Source organism: Castor canadensis, chromosome 12 (assembly GCF_047511655.1).
Source record: "Castor canadensis chromosome 12, mCasCan1.hap1v2, whole genome shotgun sequence".
Lineage (NCBI taxonomy): Eukaryota > Metazoa > Chordata > Mammalia > Rodentia > Castoridae > Castor > Castor canadensis.
The window spans coordinates 26,286,291-26,307,624 of NC_133397.1; the positions used below are offsets into that span (position 1 = coordinate 26,286,291).

Genomic DNA, 21,334 nt, shown 5'->3' on the forward strand with positions numbered 1-21,334 from the left:
CAATAAGCAGTAAGCAGTATAGATGGGGTAAATTACCACATCATCCCCCCATTTGTGTTCAACCGGCAGCAAACCAGCAGTTTGCCTGCCCCAGTTCTTGGCACGGGGCACGGCACACAGTGGGCCCCCAAATCAAGCCTACTGTTGATCCATCCTGGTGGTGGGGGAGGGGCAGGAGTAATGGCGTGGGAGAAGGAGGAAGTACCTCATATGGCGAGTGTCCCGGACAGCCCGATTGCTGGAGATTCGCTCACTCTCCCTCTGGTTGAAAGCATACAGCTTGTAAGGATCGTCACCAATGCGCCACTTTTTGGCATTCAGGTACCGCCGCTCATCAAACTGCTCCCATAGGTCATCCCAGTCAGCATCGGAGGGCTGTATAACATGAATGGAGACTCTGTGAGAACATCCCCTGGCCTCCTCTAGCCCCGTTCATCCATGGTGTGCAGCCATAGAGACCAAAATTGATCTGGCAATGTCTAGCTTGAAGATGAGGCCCGAGGCAGAACATTAAAAAACCTATCAGAACAAGGGTGATAAGAGCCACTGTCATTTACTGACTGCTATATACCAGGCACTGTTTGAGGATCTTGACTCCCATTGTTTCATAGGATTCTCACCGAATTTCTCATATTACCATCATACAGATGAGAAAATAGCCTTGATAGGATCTTGCCCAAGATCCACAATTAGAAGTGGCAGGACTGGGACTTGAATGATGGTATCCTCACCCAAGAGACCATCTCTCCAGGGCAATTTGAGAACATCTGGCTCAGTGACAGGCACAGAGCAAGTATGCCATGACTGTCATTTTCTCCTTGTCTGCTGTGGGAAAGGCAGATATTGGAAGTAGGTGATACATCTGTAATGGGGTGTGACCCACCAGACACCCCAGTCCTTTCTTCCTCCAACCCAAGAACCTGTGACTATTTTTAGGAGGCACTAATGGGAGAGCAAGTAATGAGCTGTGTACTTATGTGGACACAGGACTTTAGATCGTGGGTGGTCCTTTCTATGTTCATGAGCTCATTTCATACATACCCAAACCCTCTGGGCTGAGTAGGAAAGATGGAGCTCTAGAAAAGCCACTGGCCTGAGGATGCACACAGGCAAGTGACAGAGCCCAAGGCAGCTTCCTGGAACCCTGTAGCAGGGGAAGTGACAAGCTACCTCCCTACCAGAGCCAGGGCTACCTGGTCCACCCAACTCACTCCAGCTCCCCAGCCAGCAGAGATTCTCTCTCTGTCCAGCCAGCTTTCTGGCCTTGGCAAGCTGGATGCTTGCATTTGGTGGCCACTTCCCAAGGGATGTTACCACTCTGACCCTGGGGGATAGCGGTCTGTATCTACAGAAGCTCAGACCTTTCAGATTCATTTAAACTGCCAATGTGTGTCTCTGGGAAGAACTTACTGATGGGGTCTTGACCTGGAATGGGAGGGCTGGCACTGTCACCAAGTATGAGATGTTCACTCAAGTGTGATTGACTCCAATCATTATGCAAGAGTCTCACATTGACAGTGTCTTAAGAGAGCAGAGAGCCCCATCCTGTCTCAGAGCAGGACTCATTTCCTGCACTTACAACACCTGAGCAATAAGGCCCAGTGGAGGCTCAGCAGACAGCAGTGCAGGTACTCAGCGCCCTGTGGTAGGTGAGAGGGGCCGAACCAGACCACACATTCATCTCAGGCACCTCATGATCTTATCTGGTAATTGATCTCTTTTTCTTTCTCCCTCTTTGTTATCTCCTTTTGAAACAGCATTCTTCTGCTAATAGCACGAAATGAATCTCTGGAAACCAGCGATTTTTATCCAATAATTGATTTTATTAATGTCGTGTGCTACTGCTGCTATAGAACATGCTAGGGGAAATTTAGGCAGGGGTGTGAAACTCCACTCCAAGCCTGTGCCATGCAATGTCACTGCCTGACAGCTGTCACCTCTAGTTGGAACATCACCCCAGGGCAACCCTGACATCCCATCCTTATAGGAAGTGTCATGGATAGAACTGTCTTCCACTGGCTTGTTTCCAGTTTAATTCATTGCAATTATCTAAATAACTGTGTTGTGAGCCTTACAGTGCTCTGAGCTAAGAAGCAGGGAGGTGGAAACAATGGCCCTGGCCCTGGAGGGGGCTGCAATGTCCCACACAGACACACCTGCAGATGCCTATATCATGCCACAGGTGAGTTCAGCTACATAGCTTGATAACAATGCTATGAAAGCACAGAGGAGTAAGGGGAACAGGGGATGGGTTCTTGATGACAGTCAAATGAGGTAGATCTTGAAAGATATGTAGGGATTTTACTTTGCTTAAGAAATAATAAGAGGGGGAAATAGATGTGTAGCAAAAAGCCAGATACAGGCAGTATTTTAGTCAGAGTTGTTTGGAGTAACAGACCCAATAGTGCATGTGTGTGTGTGCGTGTGTGTGTGTGTATGTGTGTGTGTTTAAGCTTATACAGAGATCATAAGAGATTATATGGAATTGGTTCAAGTGATTACAGAGGCTGACAAATCCCAAGAACTATGGCGGCCAAGCTGGAGCCCAGCAAGAGCTGACATTTCAGTCTAAGTCCAAAGGTAAGAAAAAGGCAACATTCCCTCTTAGATTCACTGTTCTGTCATGGCTTTCAGTGGCCTGGATGGGTCTGTCCAGAATGGGAAGACAATCTGCTTTACTCTGTCTCCTCATTCAAATGTTAATCTCATCCAAAAGCACCCTCACCACACTTTCAGAATAACATACTGAGAATAATGTTTGATCAAATGTGTGGGCACCTTGTAGCCCAGTCAAATTAACCATCACAAGCAGAAAGCACAGAGGCAGAGAATCTCTTCAGGGAATGGCTAGCTCAGCTTGAAGGGTGGTGGGGTGGGACTGGAATGTGGATTGCAAGTAGGACATGAGTGAAGAAAAACCTGGAAATTATGCTAGGTGTTCAGAAGTAGGCCATGTGGGAAATATCTCTGGCCACATGTGTGGGATGGATGGAGGGATGAGAACCTCCATAAAGAAACCAGTTGGAGAGTGATCTTGATTATCTAACCTGATGTCTGAAGTGGGGCTTTGCCAGGAGCAATTGGATGGTTGCTGAAGAAGCAGGTGGAGGGCTAGGCACCCATAGCAACAACAGGCTGGGAAGAGGAGATACAATTCACTTCCAGGCCAAGAGGGCATGAGGCCTGCAGTTGCTCAGTGTGGCTCTTGCCACCCACAAGGCAGCTGAGCATCCTCAGCATCCCTGGCAGGAACTGCCTTTGGAGAAGGTGCAGTGAGAACTCAGCTGGGATTTGGGCTCCAGAAAGCCAGGCTAGACGCCAGGTTGGCAAGAGAAGTCGTGTGAACAGTCAGTGGGAGGCATCCTTGGAGAGGACGCTTTCTCTCAAGTTGTCATGTATACAAAGCTCATTCACAGCTGGCCGCACGGAGACCCCCCCACCCCCCAATGGGAAACAACCTGTACTAAGAGCTGGGCTTTCCTTCCATGCATAATGGTGGAGATGTGCTGGGTACCAGTGGCTCATGCCTGCAATCCTAGCTACTCAGGAGGCAGAGATCAGAAGGATAGTGGTTCAAAGCCAGCCAGGGCAAATAGTTTCACGAGACCCTATCTAGAAAAACCCTTCACAAAAATAGGGCTGGTGGAGTGGTTCAAGGTGTAGGCCCTGAGTTCAAGCCTCAGTACCACAAAAAAAAAATAATAATAATGGTGGAGGTGTGTTTAAAATAATGATGACACTAACGTTTTATATTTATATATGAACATAGATTGTCACAGACTCCTCTCACAACCCCCATTTGTACAAGGAGGTATTGACATAGAAAGGGGTTTGGTAGGTGGCTTGCCCAAGCTTACCACCTGGCAAGTAAGGGATCTACCGATTTGATGCCTCTTCAAAGCCTCCCACTACTACAGACAGGAACAAGAAGGGTAAAATATGTACCAAAGGGCTGAACTCTTTTAGACCAACTGAAGTCAGATGCGTTCAGCGCAGACTCACATCACATGGAAAGCCTTCTGCACTGGGACATCACCTACCATGATTCACAGATGGAGCTGCTCTGTAAGATGCTGTGCCTATGGTGACACTTGCCACTTACCAGTTATACCATATTTTATTTTCACAGGAGAGGAGCCTTCTCTCTCTATCACCATCACATCTCCATGGAAGGATTCATACCTATAAAGAGGTCAACCCAGAGGCCAATGCAGGAGAGAACTTTCACCCCATCTGGGTACTTCTACACATGCCGTAACACTTCAGGATTTCCTTTCACCCCTGACTTCTCCTTCCAGAGGGAGGCAGAATGAACCCTACCAGCCAGGACTACACACACTTTACTGGTGGGAAGGACAACTATGTGTAAGCCCATGGCCTTTCCCTCTAACCTGCTCTTCTCCATCCAAGTGGAGCAGGTGTCCAACTTAACCCTCCATAGGAAGCACATAGCAGATTGGCCCATAGAAGAAAGGCTCATGTCTCACCCAAGTGTTTGGATAAGTCATTCTGGGGTCTGCTCCACTGTCTGACCTAGAGCCATTCCTGAGTGTGCTGGTCCTTGGATCTCGAGTCCAGGTGGGGAAACAGGAAGTCTCACTTCATCCTCAGGCAATTCCATGTTCTCCAATGTAGCTTTTATCAAAGCTTTTGTCTTAGCCATTGGAGGGGGTGTTGCTTGCCTGGAGTAACGACATTAACAAGATTAATATTTTTGCCCCATTTGTGATTCTTGACTATATCTCTGTATGTCAGTGCTCTCCAGAAAAACAGAACCAATCTAACCACTCTGGGATGTGTGTGTGTGTGTGTGTGTGTGTGTGTGTGTGTGTGTGTGTGTGTCTATGTGTCTATGTGTGGGGGGGCGTGGAGAGGGAGAGGAAGAGGGAAGGAGAGGAAGAGAAGGGGGGAGAGGGAGAAATGAAAGAGAAATTGGTTTATTTTCAGGACCTTGTTTATGTGATTGTGACTTCTGCTGGTAGAATTCCTTCTTGCTTGGGAGATGTCAGTCTTTGTCTCCTAAGGCCTTCAACTGCCTGGATGAAGCCCACACTTTTTATCCAGGGTAATCTGCTTTACTTAATGTCCACCAATTTAAATGCTGTTATCCAAAAAACACCTTTAGAGAAACATCCAGAAGAAGACTGATGAGCTATCTGGGCACTGTGGCCCAGCAAACTGCCACACAAAATTAACCCTCACAGAACTTCAGAGGGAAGGGGAGAGTGAGGGGTACCTCAAGTTATTTCAAACCCTCACAAACCTAAAATACGATAGACAACTACATCACCAGTTTTCAAATGAGGAAACTGAGGTGTAAGGAGGATAAGTGATTTGTACAAGTTCACACACAGGTATCTGTCTTGAAGCCTGTACTGGCCCTTGCTTTCCCAAAGACCCAGCTCCAAGCCAGCTGTGGGCCACTAGAATCCCATCCACTCACATACTGGCTGTTTCCAGGACCACAGCACCCCTTCCTGCCCCCTCTACACACTACTCAGGAGCTCACTTCCCATCAGCTGGAAGTATCTACTTCTAGTGCCATGGCAGACCAGATGTTCCCAGGGGACCTTTCGTGCTCACCTATATTTAATGCACATAGATTACAATGAGCTCAGTTTCTGATGCACTTTCTAGAAAGAAAATCTTTAACCTACAGGGATGGGTGTTGCAACCAAGGTAGGGTAGTTGAAAGCTAAGCAAAGCCAAAATGCAAGGCTTCACTGAGGGTAAAGGTCACTGAAAAATTAAACTTGGGCTGGAAAAGCTAGGAGTGGAACCTGACTCTGATACAAATTAGGCCAAGAAGGGGATGGAGGTCCAGGCAGGTTGTACATCTGCCTCCAGAAGCAGCCAACGTAAATCCTATCTGGAGGCCAGAAACTCCAATTTAGCCCCCAGGACTTGTACCAGTTTCCTCAAAAGATGAAATCACAATAAAAAATTACATGAAAACAAGTCACTAGAGGCAAGAATCAGTAGAAACTATAAACCGATTGAAATACTCCAATGACTTTAGGAGTTAAAGTAGATAAAAATGCTTAAAATTGGGAATAAAACTTAGCAAAGAACAAAAGATAAAACAAAATAGATGGCCAGGTCAATTTGAAATAAAACCAAACAGAACTTCTAGAAATGAAAAGTGTAACTGAAAGTCAGTACCACACAGGCCAAATAAAAATATTTATAATCTGCACAAGATCTTCACTTGGCTATGTTTCTACCTTATGAAGGGGTTAGGCCAGTTATATTCCCATTTCACAGATGAGAAACTGAGGCTGAAGGAAGCAAAGGACCTTCCTGAAGATTAGGTGGATAGAGTTCACTGCTGAGACTCTAACCAGGACTTTTTTTTCCTTTGAGACAAAGTCTCAAAAAAGCCCAGGCTGTCTTCCAAGTCACTATGTTGCTGAGCCTGGCCTTGAACTCATGATTCTCCTACCTCTGCCTCCTGAGTGCTGGGATTACATGGATGTACCACTATGCCCAGCTTTCATCCAGGACTTTTGACTTCAAAATTTGTGTCCTTTTCATATCACCAGGTATTCCATTCAAATACAGAGCCCTTTCCCCTCCTGCCAGTTAGTCACAAAAATACAAAAGTATCTGCTCATTTCTGTACTTTTCTTTTGTCTAGCCAGCAGGGAGTGACCTTATTTTTCCAAGAGCAGCCAACAAAGTGAAGAGGTACAACACAGCTCCTCCCTGTGGCCCTAGCACTGCTGATATAAATCCTGCGTACAGGGAAAAGTTTAGGAAAGGAATAACTGTTGTAGTGAACTCCCCACAGTGAGCAGAATAAGTTCCAGCAAAGGAGGGGCAGGCCAGCCCTCACCCACCCAGGATCAGGACAAAGAAAAGAACTAGAAAATCCTTTTCCCTCACCAAGGGACAGCACATCAATTATGGATTACTAGATCAGATCTTCATTTTAATATTTTCTCTATGTATTATCACCTCTTCTTCTCACTGGAATTCTGTCTTGGGAGTTATTTAACTGATGTGCAGAAATCTAAATTTAATTTATTATGATCTAACTCATTTTAGAAGCCAAATTACCCTGCACTGGAGAAGGATCAAGTCAATATCCCACTTGGCTTTCTATTTATCTTCGACAGGGTTTTCTCTCCTTCTCTTTAGTATTCATTTTATATCGGGTGCTGGTCATAAATTTAAATTTTCCTCAGAATTAGGCAATTGCTCCTTCAACGCTGTAGTTTAATGGTTAGTATTAATTATATGAAGTCACTCCTTAAAGAGTTTGATAGATAGAATAGACATATAATAGAGGAGGAAAGAGCTATTTCTCAGACCAAATGAGGTAGCATATAATTCAACAGAGATAAGTTTACTCTTCTGTTCTGGCCCCTCCTGTCCTTCTTCCTATTTGCCTCCTCACCCTTCTTCCTCAACAGCTGGCAGAAACTGGATGTGCTGAGACTTGCTCCACTGTCATGCATCTGAGTCCCTGGGAGGAGGGTCTTTCAGCCTGGTACTAAGCCTAGACCCCTCTCCAATGCTGGCTTTTTCTCCACTCAACTTCTGTTTCCTTTAATCCCTGACAGCAAGATAACCATCGCCTTGCTGCCCTCCCCATGGCCCCCCCACATGTGCACTCACCACCCACATCTCAACTGCATGCCACACGCAAATGCAACTTTGGGGTAAGCTTCCAGGATTGAGGAGGAGAAAACTTCCAATAATTATTATAATTGCCTGAAAACTCCAACTGCGAAATATAATATGATTAGTTTAATGGACAGAAGCCCAGTTTTTGTTTTTTGTGAGGAAAAAACCCTCACATACGTGGATCCTATATGGAAATTAATTTGCTTACTAATTAGCATGAGAGGGAGGTGCCAGGAAAGTTGAAATCAGTATGATAGGGAGAGAGGGCCAGCTTCTGGCACATGCTGGGGTGTGTGAATGCCCACTAACACCTGCAAATCCTGCCAACAAACCCAAAGTTCCTATATGTAGACAGGCATCTCAAATTACTTGTCATTTGCCTGAAGAATATGTCTCAACTGCTGGCAGACATAAGACGGAGAGAGCTGGCCCTACCCATACCACTTACCTCTGCACCCCTTTCTTTGTGTTCAGAGCTTGTAATAGTAAACTGGTCAGTGGGATTTGATAAACTTATGTGTCTTCTAGTATTAGTATCCAGACAGCAGTGGAAGGGGCCAGGTATCCACACAGGGCTCAGGAGGGAGAGTGTTTGTAGACTGGATGGTGGCCCAAGAGGGTGGATCTGCTTATAATCAGGAGGCTGGCACTGGAGAAGACCATGCACTAAGAGTAGGAACCACTGCCCAGGAAAGACCAAGGAAGGACTGGATGTAGGGGAAGAGCTGCAAGTGGCTCAGGAAGGGCAGCCTCCAGCTGGATAGAGCTAGATGCTGAAACACGCTGTCTGGAGTACACAGTTGGGCTGGATTGGATACAGGGCCACCTCATCAGATGGAGGGCAGATCTGCAAGGGTAATGCAGCACCTCCCAGGTGTGGGACTGTGAGAGAAGAGATCAAATTCTCCTACAGTGGTCTCCAGCAAGACAGAGATGGGGCGTTGTGGTCAGAAGCCTATGCCACTGAGAACTACTTCTAGTAGGAAAGAAAAATAGAAAGGAAAGATAAGAGTTGGATTTCTCAGTGAGAAAAGAACTCTCCCTTCAAAAGTTAGAATTCTTTCTCCTTCTTAGTTTGCTATACAGGGCCAGGAAATATCTTAAGCCATCATCAGAAAGCTCTTTAGCTGCAAGAAATAGCTATGGGGCCAAGCAATTTTCAAGGAGCCCCACTGAATCAAGGTATCTGGTGAGGTCACAAATGAGCAGGCCTGGGGTCACTGAGAACAGAAATGTGAGAGAGAGTGGAGGTGTCTCGTAGGTTCTGCACAATACCTGCCTAGTTACATTGCTTTAAACCTCCCCTTGGGTGAAACAAAACATGCCCATGGGTTAAATGTGGCCTGCAGGCTACCAGATTGTGACAGTAATAGAATAAAAGGAAAAGGACAAAGAATGCCAAAAAAGGGGGAAGAGTCAAACAAATACAAAAGTGATCAGAGTCAGCATTATGCTTTGTGACTTCTTTTCTCCTTCAAGGGCCCCTTATTCATTTTAACCCAGTTTCTCCAGACAGAAATTGCAGGCAGGAGTGTTGGTATGGGAGGAGGGAGAGATGGGAAAAGAAGGGTAGTGCTGCCCAAGGATGATCCTGTAATTCCAGAAAGCCAGGCCCTGAGCTTGACTTTGCTCTTTGTGGTCCACTTTTGGCCAAAGTTATCCAGATAACATCTGTTCTTTCAACCTCTTGCAGTCAGTTTCCCCCTCTATCCCAAGGGCAAAACTAATCTTCCTCCCCCACCTGGGTTTATAATACCCAAATCAGATCTCGGAAGTGAGATAAGATATGAAAAATTACTTGGTAAGACATAATGCATATGTAACATACTACTATTGTCAACATGGCCATGGTTACTATTATTTCTTCGGGAGGCTGAATGCTAACGGAGGGAAAATGCAATGTACATTCAGCCAATTTATGTTTAGCTGCTTCTTTCTTCCTTGTGGCAGAAATGGGTCTCTGACAGCATCCACAGACGACTGGCTGCCTTACCTCACTGTCCAGCTGTGGGGATTGGTCATATTTATCAATGGTAATGTTTCCTGGGGCTCAGAAAGTCTTTTCGACCCAAAAACCTCCATCTCAAACATGGGTTTGAGCACAGCACCATGCAAACGATAAATCAAGAACTATTTTAAGAAACATAATACATAAGGTTATTATCAGCTTAGGAGGCTAGAAATTGAGCTTGGTCTCTCTTTTAATGCATGTGGAGGTGAGGTTGTGCTGGCTGATTCTGGGGAGATACAGAAGCAGGATCAGAAGCCTAGACCTGGACCTGCTAGAGATCCTGAGCTTCCAGGAGGCTAAGGAGCCTGGAAATGTGAGAGAAAACTTAAATGCCTTAGAAATGCATTTTGGCTTCTTCTCCTCTAGACTTAACAACCCCAAAGGGTACTTTGCCTCCAGGGGCTAAATGGCCAGGCCAATAATTGTATTTCCAAAGAACATGGTTAGCAAGGTTTGCAGCTTCTTCAAATCTCTTCTTAGGCAAGTAAGGTTTCTTTCTCAGGAGAAATCAAGATGAGAAGTTGAGGAAATCCAAGCAAAAGGAATAGCTTGAATAGGTGACATATTCTCACACTGGACACAATCACACACAACAGTAATGATAACCTCTCTAGCAACTAATTATTGTATAGCATTTACTGCCTGCCAGAAGTAAAGATGAACCTCCTTCAGTACTCAGAGTGAGCCTGATGCAGGTGCCACTTTACTGGAGAGAAGAAACTGTTGTGGAGCTAAAATGACTTGGTCAAGGCCACACCACAAGAAAATGGATTAATCGCACTGAGATTAACTGTAGGTAGGCAGACTCCCTACACATCTTAGATCAGGACCTGCCAGGGCTAGGCTCACTCATAGTTCCCAACCCATCGCCTGTCTGGGAACAGGCAAAGGAAGTTGGAGGGAAGAGGTACTGGTCAGAAGCTCGGTTCTACTCCTCCAGTCAAGGCTCTCCTGGAAACACCTTTCCTTGGTTACAGGCCAAAAGGTGCTCAACTGGAATTCATCTAGAAAGAGAGTTTCAGAGTTAAGTGTTCCCTAAGCCCTGTCATTCATTCCTGAAAGGTGACATTAGCAAGAAGCCTCCAATTCTCAGCAGAACAGAATTTGTTCCCGTCTCTCCCTGTGCCTCCTTGGTCGAGGATAGATCTCCCCAGATACCAAGTACAGCAAGGGCCAGAGCTTAGTGCATTTCCTATCTGCTCCATAAATAAGGTGACATCCAGATGCCTTCTGGCTCCCTCAAAACTAGGTCAGCTGCTGAGTATGTAAGGTGTGGGGTTGGAACGAATGACTTTGAAATGACTTTATCTCAAGGGACTCCAGGAGGGCTGCTGGCTGGCTTTTTATGGGAGGGGGGGGCTCTTTATACATCAGAACCACAGTTTCCAGACATCATGCCTGATGAATCAGGGAGGGGACAGGGATGGAGTACCTGCCTCAGTCAAGGGCAAATTTAGTAAAGCAGGTGACAGGGCAAGTAAGTGATAACAGCAGTGGGCTGAAAAACTGAGAGAATTCCTTAGGAGACTGTCCCAAAAAATGGTTATAGCCACAACACAGTGGGAAACTCTTCCAGGACATCTCATATGAACTGTCAAAGGGGATTTATGGTATACTTGCTTATATAAACAATTCTCACAGGGTATTTCCCAATAATTACTCCTCAAATAACATGTTTATCACCACCAGGACTTGCCCAAAGTCCATGTGGCATAATGCTGTAGATACATTATGTGCTAGAGGGACATTTAAAACGCCCCCCCCCCCCGCCACCACACACACACACACTCTAATTCAACTTCTTTTCCTCCACAATGCATTTGCTTTGCTTTTTGGAATGAGGCATGCTCTCACTTTAATCCAACACAGTAGTGTATGGGATCCAGATTTGCTACTCAGATATATTGGGAAAAGATTAATCACTTTGCTGGGCTGTTCAGGTTCATGTTCTGCTTTATAAAAGTATTCACTACAAGATTCTTTTAAGTAATCTATTTCCTTAGTGTATTAAAATTAGATTCTGGAGACAAAGAAGTTTCAGCCTCTGAACAACTTTTCCAGAGCAATATATTGTGGGAAATGAGGTTAAAATTCTCAAGAGCCTGTCACCTGTTTGCCTCTCTGCCCACCTCTGTCCTCACCCCTGACTCATAGCAGCAGGAAGGGAAAGCTCTCTGGCCCAACAGCCGGTAAGCAGGCCATTATTGTACTGCAACTTTATTTTCTATAAGAGTGACCACTGCGTCTCAGGTCCCATCTCTTCTTTTCCTGGGAAGGAAGTCAAAGCCAACAGGCTGAATCTGACCCTTGGATTTTTCAATACCATCAGTTCCCTTCAGTGTCCCCAGGACCAGCTCCTCTCTGAGGTCCCTTCTTGTAGAACCTCAGTTCTGCTTGGATGTGGCATTGTCTAGTCTTCTTCCCTGAGCAGCTCAATGCTGGTTCCCCCTGTCCAGGCTCTCCCAAGCCCCATTCCAGAGATTCTCCCAGCACATTAAACATTACAGCTTTCCAGGCAGAAAAGACGGCTGCAGCTTCTTACCAGCCTTTGAAATCAAGGCTGGAGAAAGAAGCAGCCAAGCAGAGGTGGTAGGAGGGCACGGTGTGTAGAGAAAGTAGGTCATTAGTGGTGAAGACTACAATTTTCAGGTGGTTGTTAATGCTCTGTTTATATGGATTTCTTCAAATGTGACATTTCAATGGCATCATAATTGTATGATTACAGTTCAGTTGACACTGCTCAGGGAGGGAAAGTGACAGGGACTCCGACGACCTGTTGGGGGGGAGGCAGTTCCCTATACAGTGGCCAGGGGGACTATTCAGAATCTCTCAATCCAGTACACCTGATAAGCATGAGAAGTAGCTCCCCAAAGGCCCTCTACTAGATGAGGGCTATCAGTTCCCATGCAGCTTGTGTGGCCTAGCCCTGGCACATAACCAATGCCATGGGATGCAGGAGCCTCACCTAAGAGGCTCACCAGTAACTTGGTCATTCACTTTATGCACACATGCTTTCATTCTTTTATTCCTTACCTGATTTCTTACTGCAATTGGAGGGAAAAGACCCACAGATATGCAGAAATAAGGAAACAAATGAAGAAGTGAGATAGTGGCAAGGAAAAGGACCCCATATTTGCTGGGCATTGACTACATGTGCAGTCCCAAGCTTGTGATTTGGTATTGACCTCTGAGCAACAGAGGTCAAGCCCTCTTCAAATGTTTTTTGTCACCTGGCTCTTCTGGACTCCTTCTCCTATTCTGGCCTCTTCTCAACTTCTTTGCTTCTCCTACACTCACCATAGGAGATATCTTCCATAACTGTAGCTTCCATAAGAGGTGGATTCCAAACAGTTTTCCAGCTTTCATCTCTTTCCTGAGATCTGGGTCTGCATTAAACAAATGTCTATCTGTCAGGCCCCCTGAGAGTCTCACAGGCACCTAGATTTCCAATGGAACCCTTGCCTGCTCATCACCAACAGCTTTCTCCAAGCTTTCCCAAGTCAGAAAACAGCACCATTAGCCACATAGCAGCCCATGTCAGGGATATGAGTCACACCGGGCACATCCTTCTCCCTCACCTTCAATTTTACTGATCACTCAAACCCATACACCTATTAATCCGGCACCATGTCTTGTCAATTCCACTTCCCAGATATGTCTCCATCCATCCACCTGTCCTCTCCTTCTCTGCAATCATGTCCAACTACTTCAGATTGTTACAGAATGCGGCAATAGGTCCAATTTGATACTATACTTCCACTCTAGGTCCCTCCAAATCATTTTCCAAAGTCTCCTTCTCAAAAATGACATCTGAGCCCAACACTGGCTCAAACATCTCGAATGGCTTCCAATGCACTCAAAATGATATTCTTGCTCCTGTCTGTGCCCCTCCCCATCCCAGACCTTGCCTGATCTGGGCCTGCAAACTCTCGAACCCTCTGAGTTTCTTCCTATACTCCAGACACACTGGCCTTTCTTCAGCTTGTAAAGCAAGACTGGGCACTCTGCCTGAATATTCTTCATCTAACTTCTACTCATTCATCAGATGTGAAATGAAGGGTTCTATCTTTTAGAAGATCTTCCATAAATCTTCAAGGCTGAATCAAGTCCCTTCTATAATACACTATCCTAGAACCTTGTACACCTCCTTCATAGGACACTAGGAATTTGGTCTAATGTTCTATGTTTCATGCTTGCCTCCCTGACCAGCCATGGTCTTCTTGAAAGCAGTGATGTGTCTGTCTCGCTTATCACTCTCATCATTGTCATAGTCCTAGCACACTGGAGGCCCTTAAATATCTGGAGTAAGTATTTGATGGGCATTAATTATCTCTTCTTATGCCCCAAGATGTGAATATCATTATTTCCATGTCATGCACAATTAAAGAGGCCAGGGGAGGATAAATAGAAGTGTCCAAAGGTGGCCAGCAAGAAAACAGCAGAACTAGGAACAGAACCATCTGCCTATAAGGAACTTTCAATGGCCCTGTACCTAGGAAGGGAAGGCCAGCAGGGGTTGGACCAGACTGAAAGAGGAAGACACAAAGGAGGGAGGTAGAGAGGGAGGGAAGACAAAGTGAATGCCCAGAAGAGCTAGTCTGCATCGCTCCTCCTGTTACTGTCTCTGACCCTGTGGAAGTGGATTCTCCTCTCCCCCAACTGAGAGAGCCTCCGCTGCCTCTTCTGCAATGTTGTGATACCATTTTGTGGCTCTAATGGATGATAAAATTTGAGCACTGAGCACTGTACCATGTATACTTTTAGTGCTCAATAAATGATAGTTGCAATTTTACTTGTTAGCAAAGTGAAGATCACACTGTGTGTCCAAGGGGTGGGAGAGTGATCTCACTGCTGAGGCAGCAAGGAGTCCCAGAAGGAGCCAGGACCTCTGACTTTTAGATATGGTCCTCACTGTCTCACATACTTGAGTGAATCACAACTGCTTGCTGGACCTCTGATAAGTTTCTCCACCTATCAGGCAGTCCTGATTGCTTTTGATGACACCTTGCCCTCTTTTCAATGACATGGAAGCCACAGTCTTCCTCCCCAGAGCAATGTATTTGAAGACACAGATGCAAAATTCTGCTAAAAGTATCACAGATCCAGTACCAGCCTGGAGCCATAGGAGACTCCTGACTGTCAAGTCCAGGAGAGGAGAGGTGCCTCTCTGCAAAGATGAGCTCACATGGGGAGACCCAGCTGGCGGCAAAGAAATCAAAATCAATGATTATCCCTGCTCCCCTCCCAGCTGCCCCTTAGGGGGCTGAAGTCAGTTCCCCAGCTCTGCCAGCTTCTGCCTATCCCAAGCTGAGCACATTAATGAGAACTGCTGTGCTTAGGGACCCTGTAATTGGTCCTTGCTCTTCTTGTGTTTAAAAAAAACCCCTCAAGATGTCCCCACACCTGCTGCCCCAACCCTGGCTGCCACCTGCACTCTAGAACACACCTCTAAAGGCCTACTGGGAGGACAGGGACTGCTGTCTGGAAGCTGAAGGTAATTAAAGTGGGTCAGAAATAAAGGTGTGGGGATGTTAGCCTGTTCAGGAACCTCTTCACTCCTTGGTGCCCCAGAGCTCTGTAAGAAGATATTTCTTTGTCCTCATTGCAGAGCTGACCAACAGAAATGTGCTGGGGATTTATGACTTTATACTTGTACTTACTTTTCACACTGATGCCAGAATGATTTGTATAGATACAGCTGGAGCCCATCCATAGAAAAAGGCCAGGTTCTTTACCATGGCCTGCAAGTCTGGTCCTAGACGTTTGTGCCTCATTTGGCTTAATCCCGATGCCCACACACTAGTATACTTACACAAAATTGCTACCACCATTACTTCACCATAGTGGAAAATCTGCTCCCTGCAACCTAAAAGAGTCCCCTCTTTTTAGGTTATGGCTCATCATAGAACCGCCTATTGATCAGATCCACTTTCTCCAAACTTGTGTGCCTTGATGGCAGGAATGTAGGTTTTCTCTCTGAGTTCCAAGCACCCAGTAGAGAGGATGGGTAGCCTAATGAAGACCACTCACAGCCTCAGGCCAGCTCTCCCACTCTTCCCTCACTCCAGCCAAGAAAAGTGGACAGGCACAGAACTCCTAGCCTGCCTTGTAGAGGAAATAATCAGCCTCAGACTTGGTGAGAACGAAATCAAGAAATGAATTTATCCTAACTGAGGATCAGTAAGTCAGACAAGATGAAAACAAACTGTGTGACAATGCTGTGAACATGTCACTGGGGGATGGGGCCTCAATCAAAAATAAGCAAACAAAGAATAGAACATAGGATGAATAAAATAAAAACACCCCCCCCACACATATACACAGTCTGGAATAGAAGAATATTACCCAAACATACTTCATGCTACAGAACAACTTCAGAACATAAATTTAACAAAATAAGAGCTAAAAGATTAGATGATAAAACAAAGCAATGAAATAAAGAATTAAAAAACAAAGAACCACAAAACACTTTTACAGAACCAATAAATAAGCATAGAGACTTCAAGAAGCAGAGCAGCCACAGCAGGAAATCTAATTACTGATACCAACTGATGGGTTCCAGTCCTAGCACTTCCACAAGCAGTGGAACCCTGGACAAGTCATGGCAACTGTAGACAAAAAAGACTTAAGTTTTTAGGCAACTGCAAGAGAGAAAAAAAATATTGAGAAATAACAAAGGTGGTCTGCATTGGAAACATGGTCAACCTAAAGCAGAGAAACAGATGGAACACACAAAACAGAATTTGTTTTTTGTTAAAAAAATAAAGCATTAATAGAACAAGCCATGTTCCATGAAAAAGTGATATAAAATAACTGACACGAAGACATTCCCTATTTTGGCCACTGAACCTCAAAATTCAAGAAAGAAATCATCAAGCATCCAGGCAGAACTAAAAAGTCACTTGCAGAAGAGGAAATTCCCAGCTGGCCTCAAACTTCCCCAAAGTAGCATTCAGTGTCAGAAGACAATGAGGCACCACCCACAAGGGCAGACTCCAGGTGTGACTCCAGAGAATTTTAACCTGCTGGGGTGAAACTCAAGCATGGGGTTACAGCACCTGTCTGTGTTAGTCACTGTTTCATCACTATGGCAAAGTCCCAAGAGAATCAACTTCAAAGGAGAAAGGGTTTAGGTTGGCCCAGATATTCAGATATTCTAGTCCAAGATCAGTTGGCACTTTGCTTTGGGGCCCGTGACAAGGCAGTGAATGAAGGAGGGGAGCTTATGGTAGAGCAAAGCTGTTCACTTCATGGTGGCTGGGAAATGAAAAGGACAGAGACAAATAGGTGTCAGGGTCCTCCATTTCTTTTTATTTATTTATTTTTGTTGTACTGGGGTTTGAATCCAGGGCTTTGTGCTTGTTCTTGAGCCATGCCGCCAGCCCTCCCAATATCTCCTTCGAGGGCATGGCCCTAAAGACCTAACTTCCTTCCGCTAGGCCTTACCTCTTAAAGGTTTCTACCATCTCCCAATAGCGCCGCGGACAAGGGATCAAGCCTTCAACACCCCAGCCTTCAGGTAACATTTAAGATCCAAACTAAAGCAGCACTTGGCAGCCTATTTAGAAGAACCTACTTGAAGACAACACCCAGCCCGTGAAGAGATGGTCAAAATGAAAAACCCAGGAATGGCGAGTAAGAACCAGTAGAGCCTTGAACCTACTAAATTATGAAATGAAAAGTAAACAGCCATGGGAATGGTCATGGAACACTATGAAAATGTTACAGATTCTGACAATCTAAAAATAACAGTAACACAGCCAATTGGCTTTAAGCTTCTATCTCTATAAGGTTTCATGAAAGCTGCTAATAAGAATGAAAACAGATAAACCTAAGTTTTCTTGAGGCCTGGCTGTTCACATGAGCTCTACCACTTAACTGTTTGTAAATCAGAGTGAATTTCTTAGCTTATTGAGCCTCAGTTCCTTTACCTGTAAAGTGGGGATAATAAAGCCTGTCTCAAAAGATTTGAGGATTAAGTGAAAATGTCATATGTAAAAAGCTGAGACTTGCACACAGTGACTGTCCACTAAGAGGTGATGGTGACCAAAGAGAAGGATAAAGATGAGAATGAAAGTGAGTACCCCTGTCCCCCTACATCAATAAAAAAAAAAAAGGTCAAGGGAAGAACATGAGCCCTGGAGTTGGACAGCTGGTGGAGACTCTGTGCTCTCTCCAGTGCTACCAGTCAGAGCAAGGAGAAGCCTTTCTCATGGCAAGGCATCTGACTCAACCAGGCAGAGAGCAACTCCCTGTCCACAGGACTACTGAGAGTTACTGACAGTTGAGTAGAAAGAAAGCTTTCTCTCCTGGCAGGGGCAGGGTGAGAGGTGGTGTGGCTTTGCTGCTTGACAGTGGGCCTCTCCTCCTGAAAGCCCAGAAGAGGTCACTGGTCACTGCATGACCATCTCTGAGCAGTGGAGCCTGGTAGGATCCAGAACATGTGGTCAGAAAGACCCCCATCTGCCATCTACTAGCCATGTGACCTTGAACAAGTCACTTAAGCTCCCTCTGACTCTTTCTTTATCAGTAAAATAAGAGGGTGAGAGTCAAAGATCTCTACAGTGCCTTCAGTTCCACCATTCTGCACCATAGAGTCTTTGCTGCCATAATTAATTCAAGAGAAAGGAAAAGGAAATAGGAGAGTGAACAACAAATCAGCTGGTGAGGAGACAAGAGCTCAAGCTCTGAGGCCTGGGACAGAATCTGCCTATTCACTGCCAGGAAGAGCTTAGAATTAGTGGCCTCCAACTGTGTAGGGCACTTCAAATCCAGACCTAGAAAGAGAGCTGCAGAGAGAAGGCAACTACACCTTACAAACAAAGGGGGTGGAGGCAGGAAAGATTGGGTCCATCTATCCCAAAATCCTGAGAATAATCAGGATACCTGCCCAGTCTCAAAGTATATCACCCAAGATATTTATCAATTACAAAGCAGAAAATTAGTAATTTTACAGTAGGAGACACCACCTTAGCCAAGCACTCAAGGTTAACACCACCAGTAATGAGACACATTGGTATCATGTATCTTCTGCAATGATGTGCCGAAAAGGGCTCAACTTCATATTTAGTATTCGTTTGTTGTTTGGGGTTTTTTTTGGTGATAATGGGGCTTGAACTTAGGGCTTCATGTTACCAGGTAGGCACTCTAACAATTGAGCTATGCCTCCAGCCTCACATCTAGTATTAATCTAGTATTACAAAAACAAAACCACGTACCCACAACGTAAGAAGGAGGAAACATCAAACCCAACTGAGAGACATTCTATAAAGAAACTGACTAGCGCTCCTCAAAATGTCAAGGTCATGGAAGACAAGGAAAGACAAAGAAGGGGCCACAGATTGGAAGAGACAACAGAGATGTAGTAACTAAATATAGCATAGGATTCTGGAGTGGCAAGCAGGGCCTCAGGGATATCTTCCCACTAAGCAATCAGCCTAGACCACACCTCGGTGGAGGAAGGAGACTGTGAGACTCAGTGACTGCCTCACTGCAATTTTAGAGCAGAGCAGGTAGTTTGTTCTATCACCCTCCTGTATTCTCATACTAGAGCTGACAGACTTGGGAGCTCAGACAACAGAAACTTATTTTCTCACAGTTGATCAAAGTGTCAGCATGGGTGGTTTCCCTTGAGGCCTCTCTCCTTGGCTTGCGGATGGAGTCTTCTCTCTGTGTCCTCACATGGTCTGATCTTTATGTGAATATCCCTCACACATCCGTCAGTATTCCTAATTCTTATAAGGAAGCCAGTCAGATTGGATTACATCAATTTAATTACCTGCTTAGGGGCCATATTTCCAAGTACAGTGACAATAGGGGTTAGAACTCCAGCGTATAAATGTCAGGGAGACAAAACCCAGTCCACACCACCTTGTCTTCCAAGCTTTCCTAGAAACTGTGTCCAACCAGAATCTCAGAGAAGCTGCAGTTGGATGGAGAATGGACAATTATGGATTGGAGGTGCTGCTGTGGCCTCACACAGATCCCTTCCACAGAACCTGCACAACCATTTCTCAGCTGCTGGAGTGTTGCCTGCTAACTTTTCACAGCTTCCCCTTTCTACAGAATGTCCCCACTCTACCTCTCCTGGGAAGTTACATCCCCAAACCTAGGAGTGAATGGTACCAATGGTTAGCATATCTTTGCTCCAGGGACCAAGCCAAACCTCATCTCCAGCTCCTTGCATTGCATCTTCCTCTGACCTATCTTCCTTCACTCCTTCCCCTCTTCCTGGGAGGACTCATATTAAGTCACTTCCACAAGGCTCTGCTTCTATGAAGTCTGTCCTGAGACCCAAAAGACCACTGACATTGCTTATAGAGTAAAGCCTGGCAAATAGTAACTGCTCATTAGATGGTAGCTATCGTGACTACCCTGTGCCAGGCTCTGTGCTATGTGCACTACACCAATAATTCACTGAATCCTCAGAGAAACCTTGCAAGGTAAATAGGGTAAGGACTAATTCGTGGATGAGCCAAGGCTTCAAAGTTAGCTGTGGTAGTCTTCTTACTTGAACCACAGGCTTCTGGTCCCATGCTCATTCGGTTGATATCACACACTAGCCCTGCCCCACACTTTCACGAAGGTCCCTAAGACTAACTTCCCTCCTCACGTTTCTCAGCGTGTATGACCTGTTGCTGGCCCACTGCAAGCTAGAACACCTCCTCCTCTGGCCACTCAGCCTCCATCTGCCATCACCTGTCCCCTTGCTCAGCACATGGACGATGGGCGCTAGCACTATGAATTCTCCCAGCTGCACTACAACCTCAAGGCCATTTGAGTCATTTGAATTTACTGTAAATAATGCTTTCATAAATATTTAAATTTCCTACTGAAAAAACTCAAGATTTTTATTTTTGCTGATAGAGAACCCAGTTTCTCAGATCGGTGAAGCTAAGGGTTTAGGACAGGTACAGAGGACTAGGTGAGCGGGAGTGGAAAAACCCAGTCCCTTTCCCCACTCTGCAAGAAGAGGAGTCTGGCTAGCCTCTGCCCTAAATCTTGTAGTCCATAGAGAGACCACCTGGGAAGACCCAGGAAGCCCAGTGCCCATCATATAGAGGTGGGCCTGAATTGCACAGGGCACAGTGAACAGTTGAGAAAGAGGGCACTTGATGGAATTAAAAGGCAACCAATTTAAAAGAGATTAAGCAGGGAAAAAGGGATTTAATGATCAACGTTTGCCACTGTGAACTAGCTGAACCCACTGGCATGGAGACTAATGGTTTAATATGTCGTTAAACAAGGGTAAGACATCCGTGTGAGTAATAAGGGCATCTGTAGTTATTGTGACAAGGGTAAAATTACCCTTGCCACAGGCCCTTGGCCTTGGGAGCTCCACTGCACTCATTTCCTCACTGAGGTCAAGGCCAACCATTCAGCGCTTCCCAGTCCCAGGAGAGGCAATTTTTATGAAAAGAAAGGGGTGTGAAAGGAAGACAGCCGTGGGGAGCAAGTGCACAGACAGGAAGAGCAGCACTGGTAGATTTGACATCAGGCACTGCAAAAACAGATGGCTTTAGAGGACCTGAGAGGAGCAGCTATCATATATTACTCACTCTGCTAAGGAGCCCAGACAAGTTTTTTGTTTGTTTGTTTTGTTTTAAGGTATTTGATAAATAACATCTGGATCAATAAGGACCACTGGATGGACAGGCGTAAGTAAGGAAACTGTAAGTAAGGTTCTTTGGGGTG

General features: G+C 45.4%; 1 protein-coding gene across 7 annotated transcripts in view; it reads right to left on the minus strand.

The window, feature by feature from the left end:
* Positions 1–21,334, minus strand: part of Galnt14 (polypeptide N-acetylgalactosaminyltransferase 14) — a 210,108-nt gene that overhangs the window by 76,286 nt on the left and 112,488 nt on the right. For 6 of the 7 annotated variants that reach the window (XM_074049447.1, XM_074049444.1, XM_074049449.1 and 3 more), the window contains exon 2: positions 206–375. In XM_074049447.1, the coding sequence (XP_073905548.1) occupies positions 206–375 (170 nt within the window). Of the gene's footprint in view, positions 1–205; positions 376–4,487; positions 4,683–4,950; positions 7,324–21,334 lie in introns of those variants that run through there. The other variant, XM_020167606.2, reaches the window with a different exon arrangement.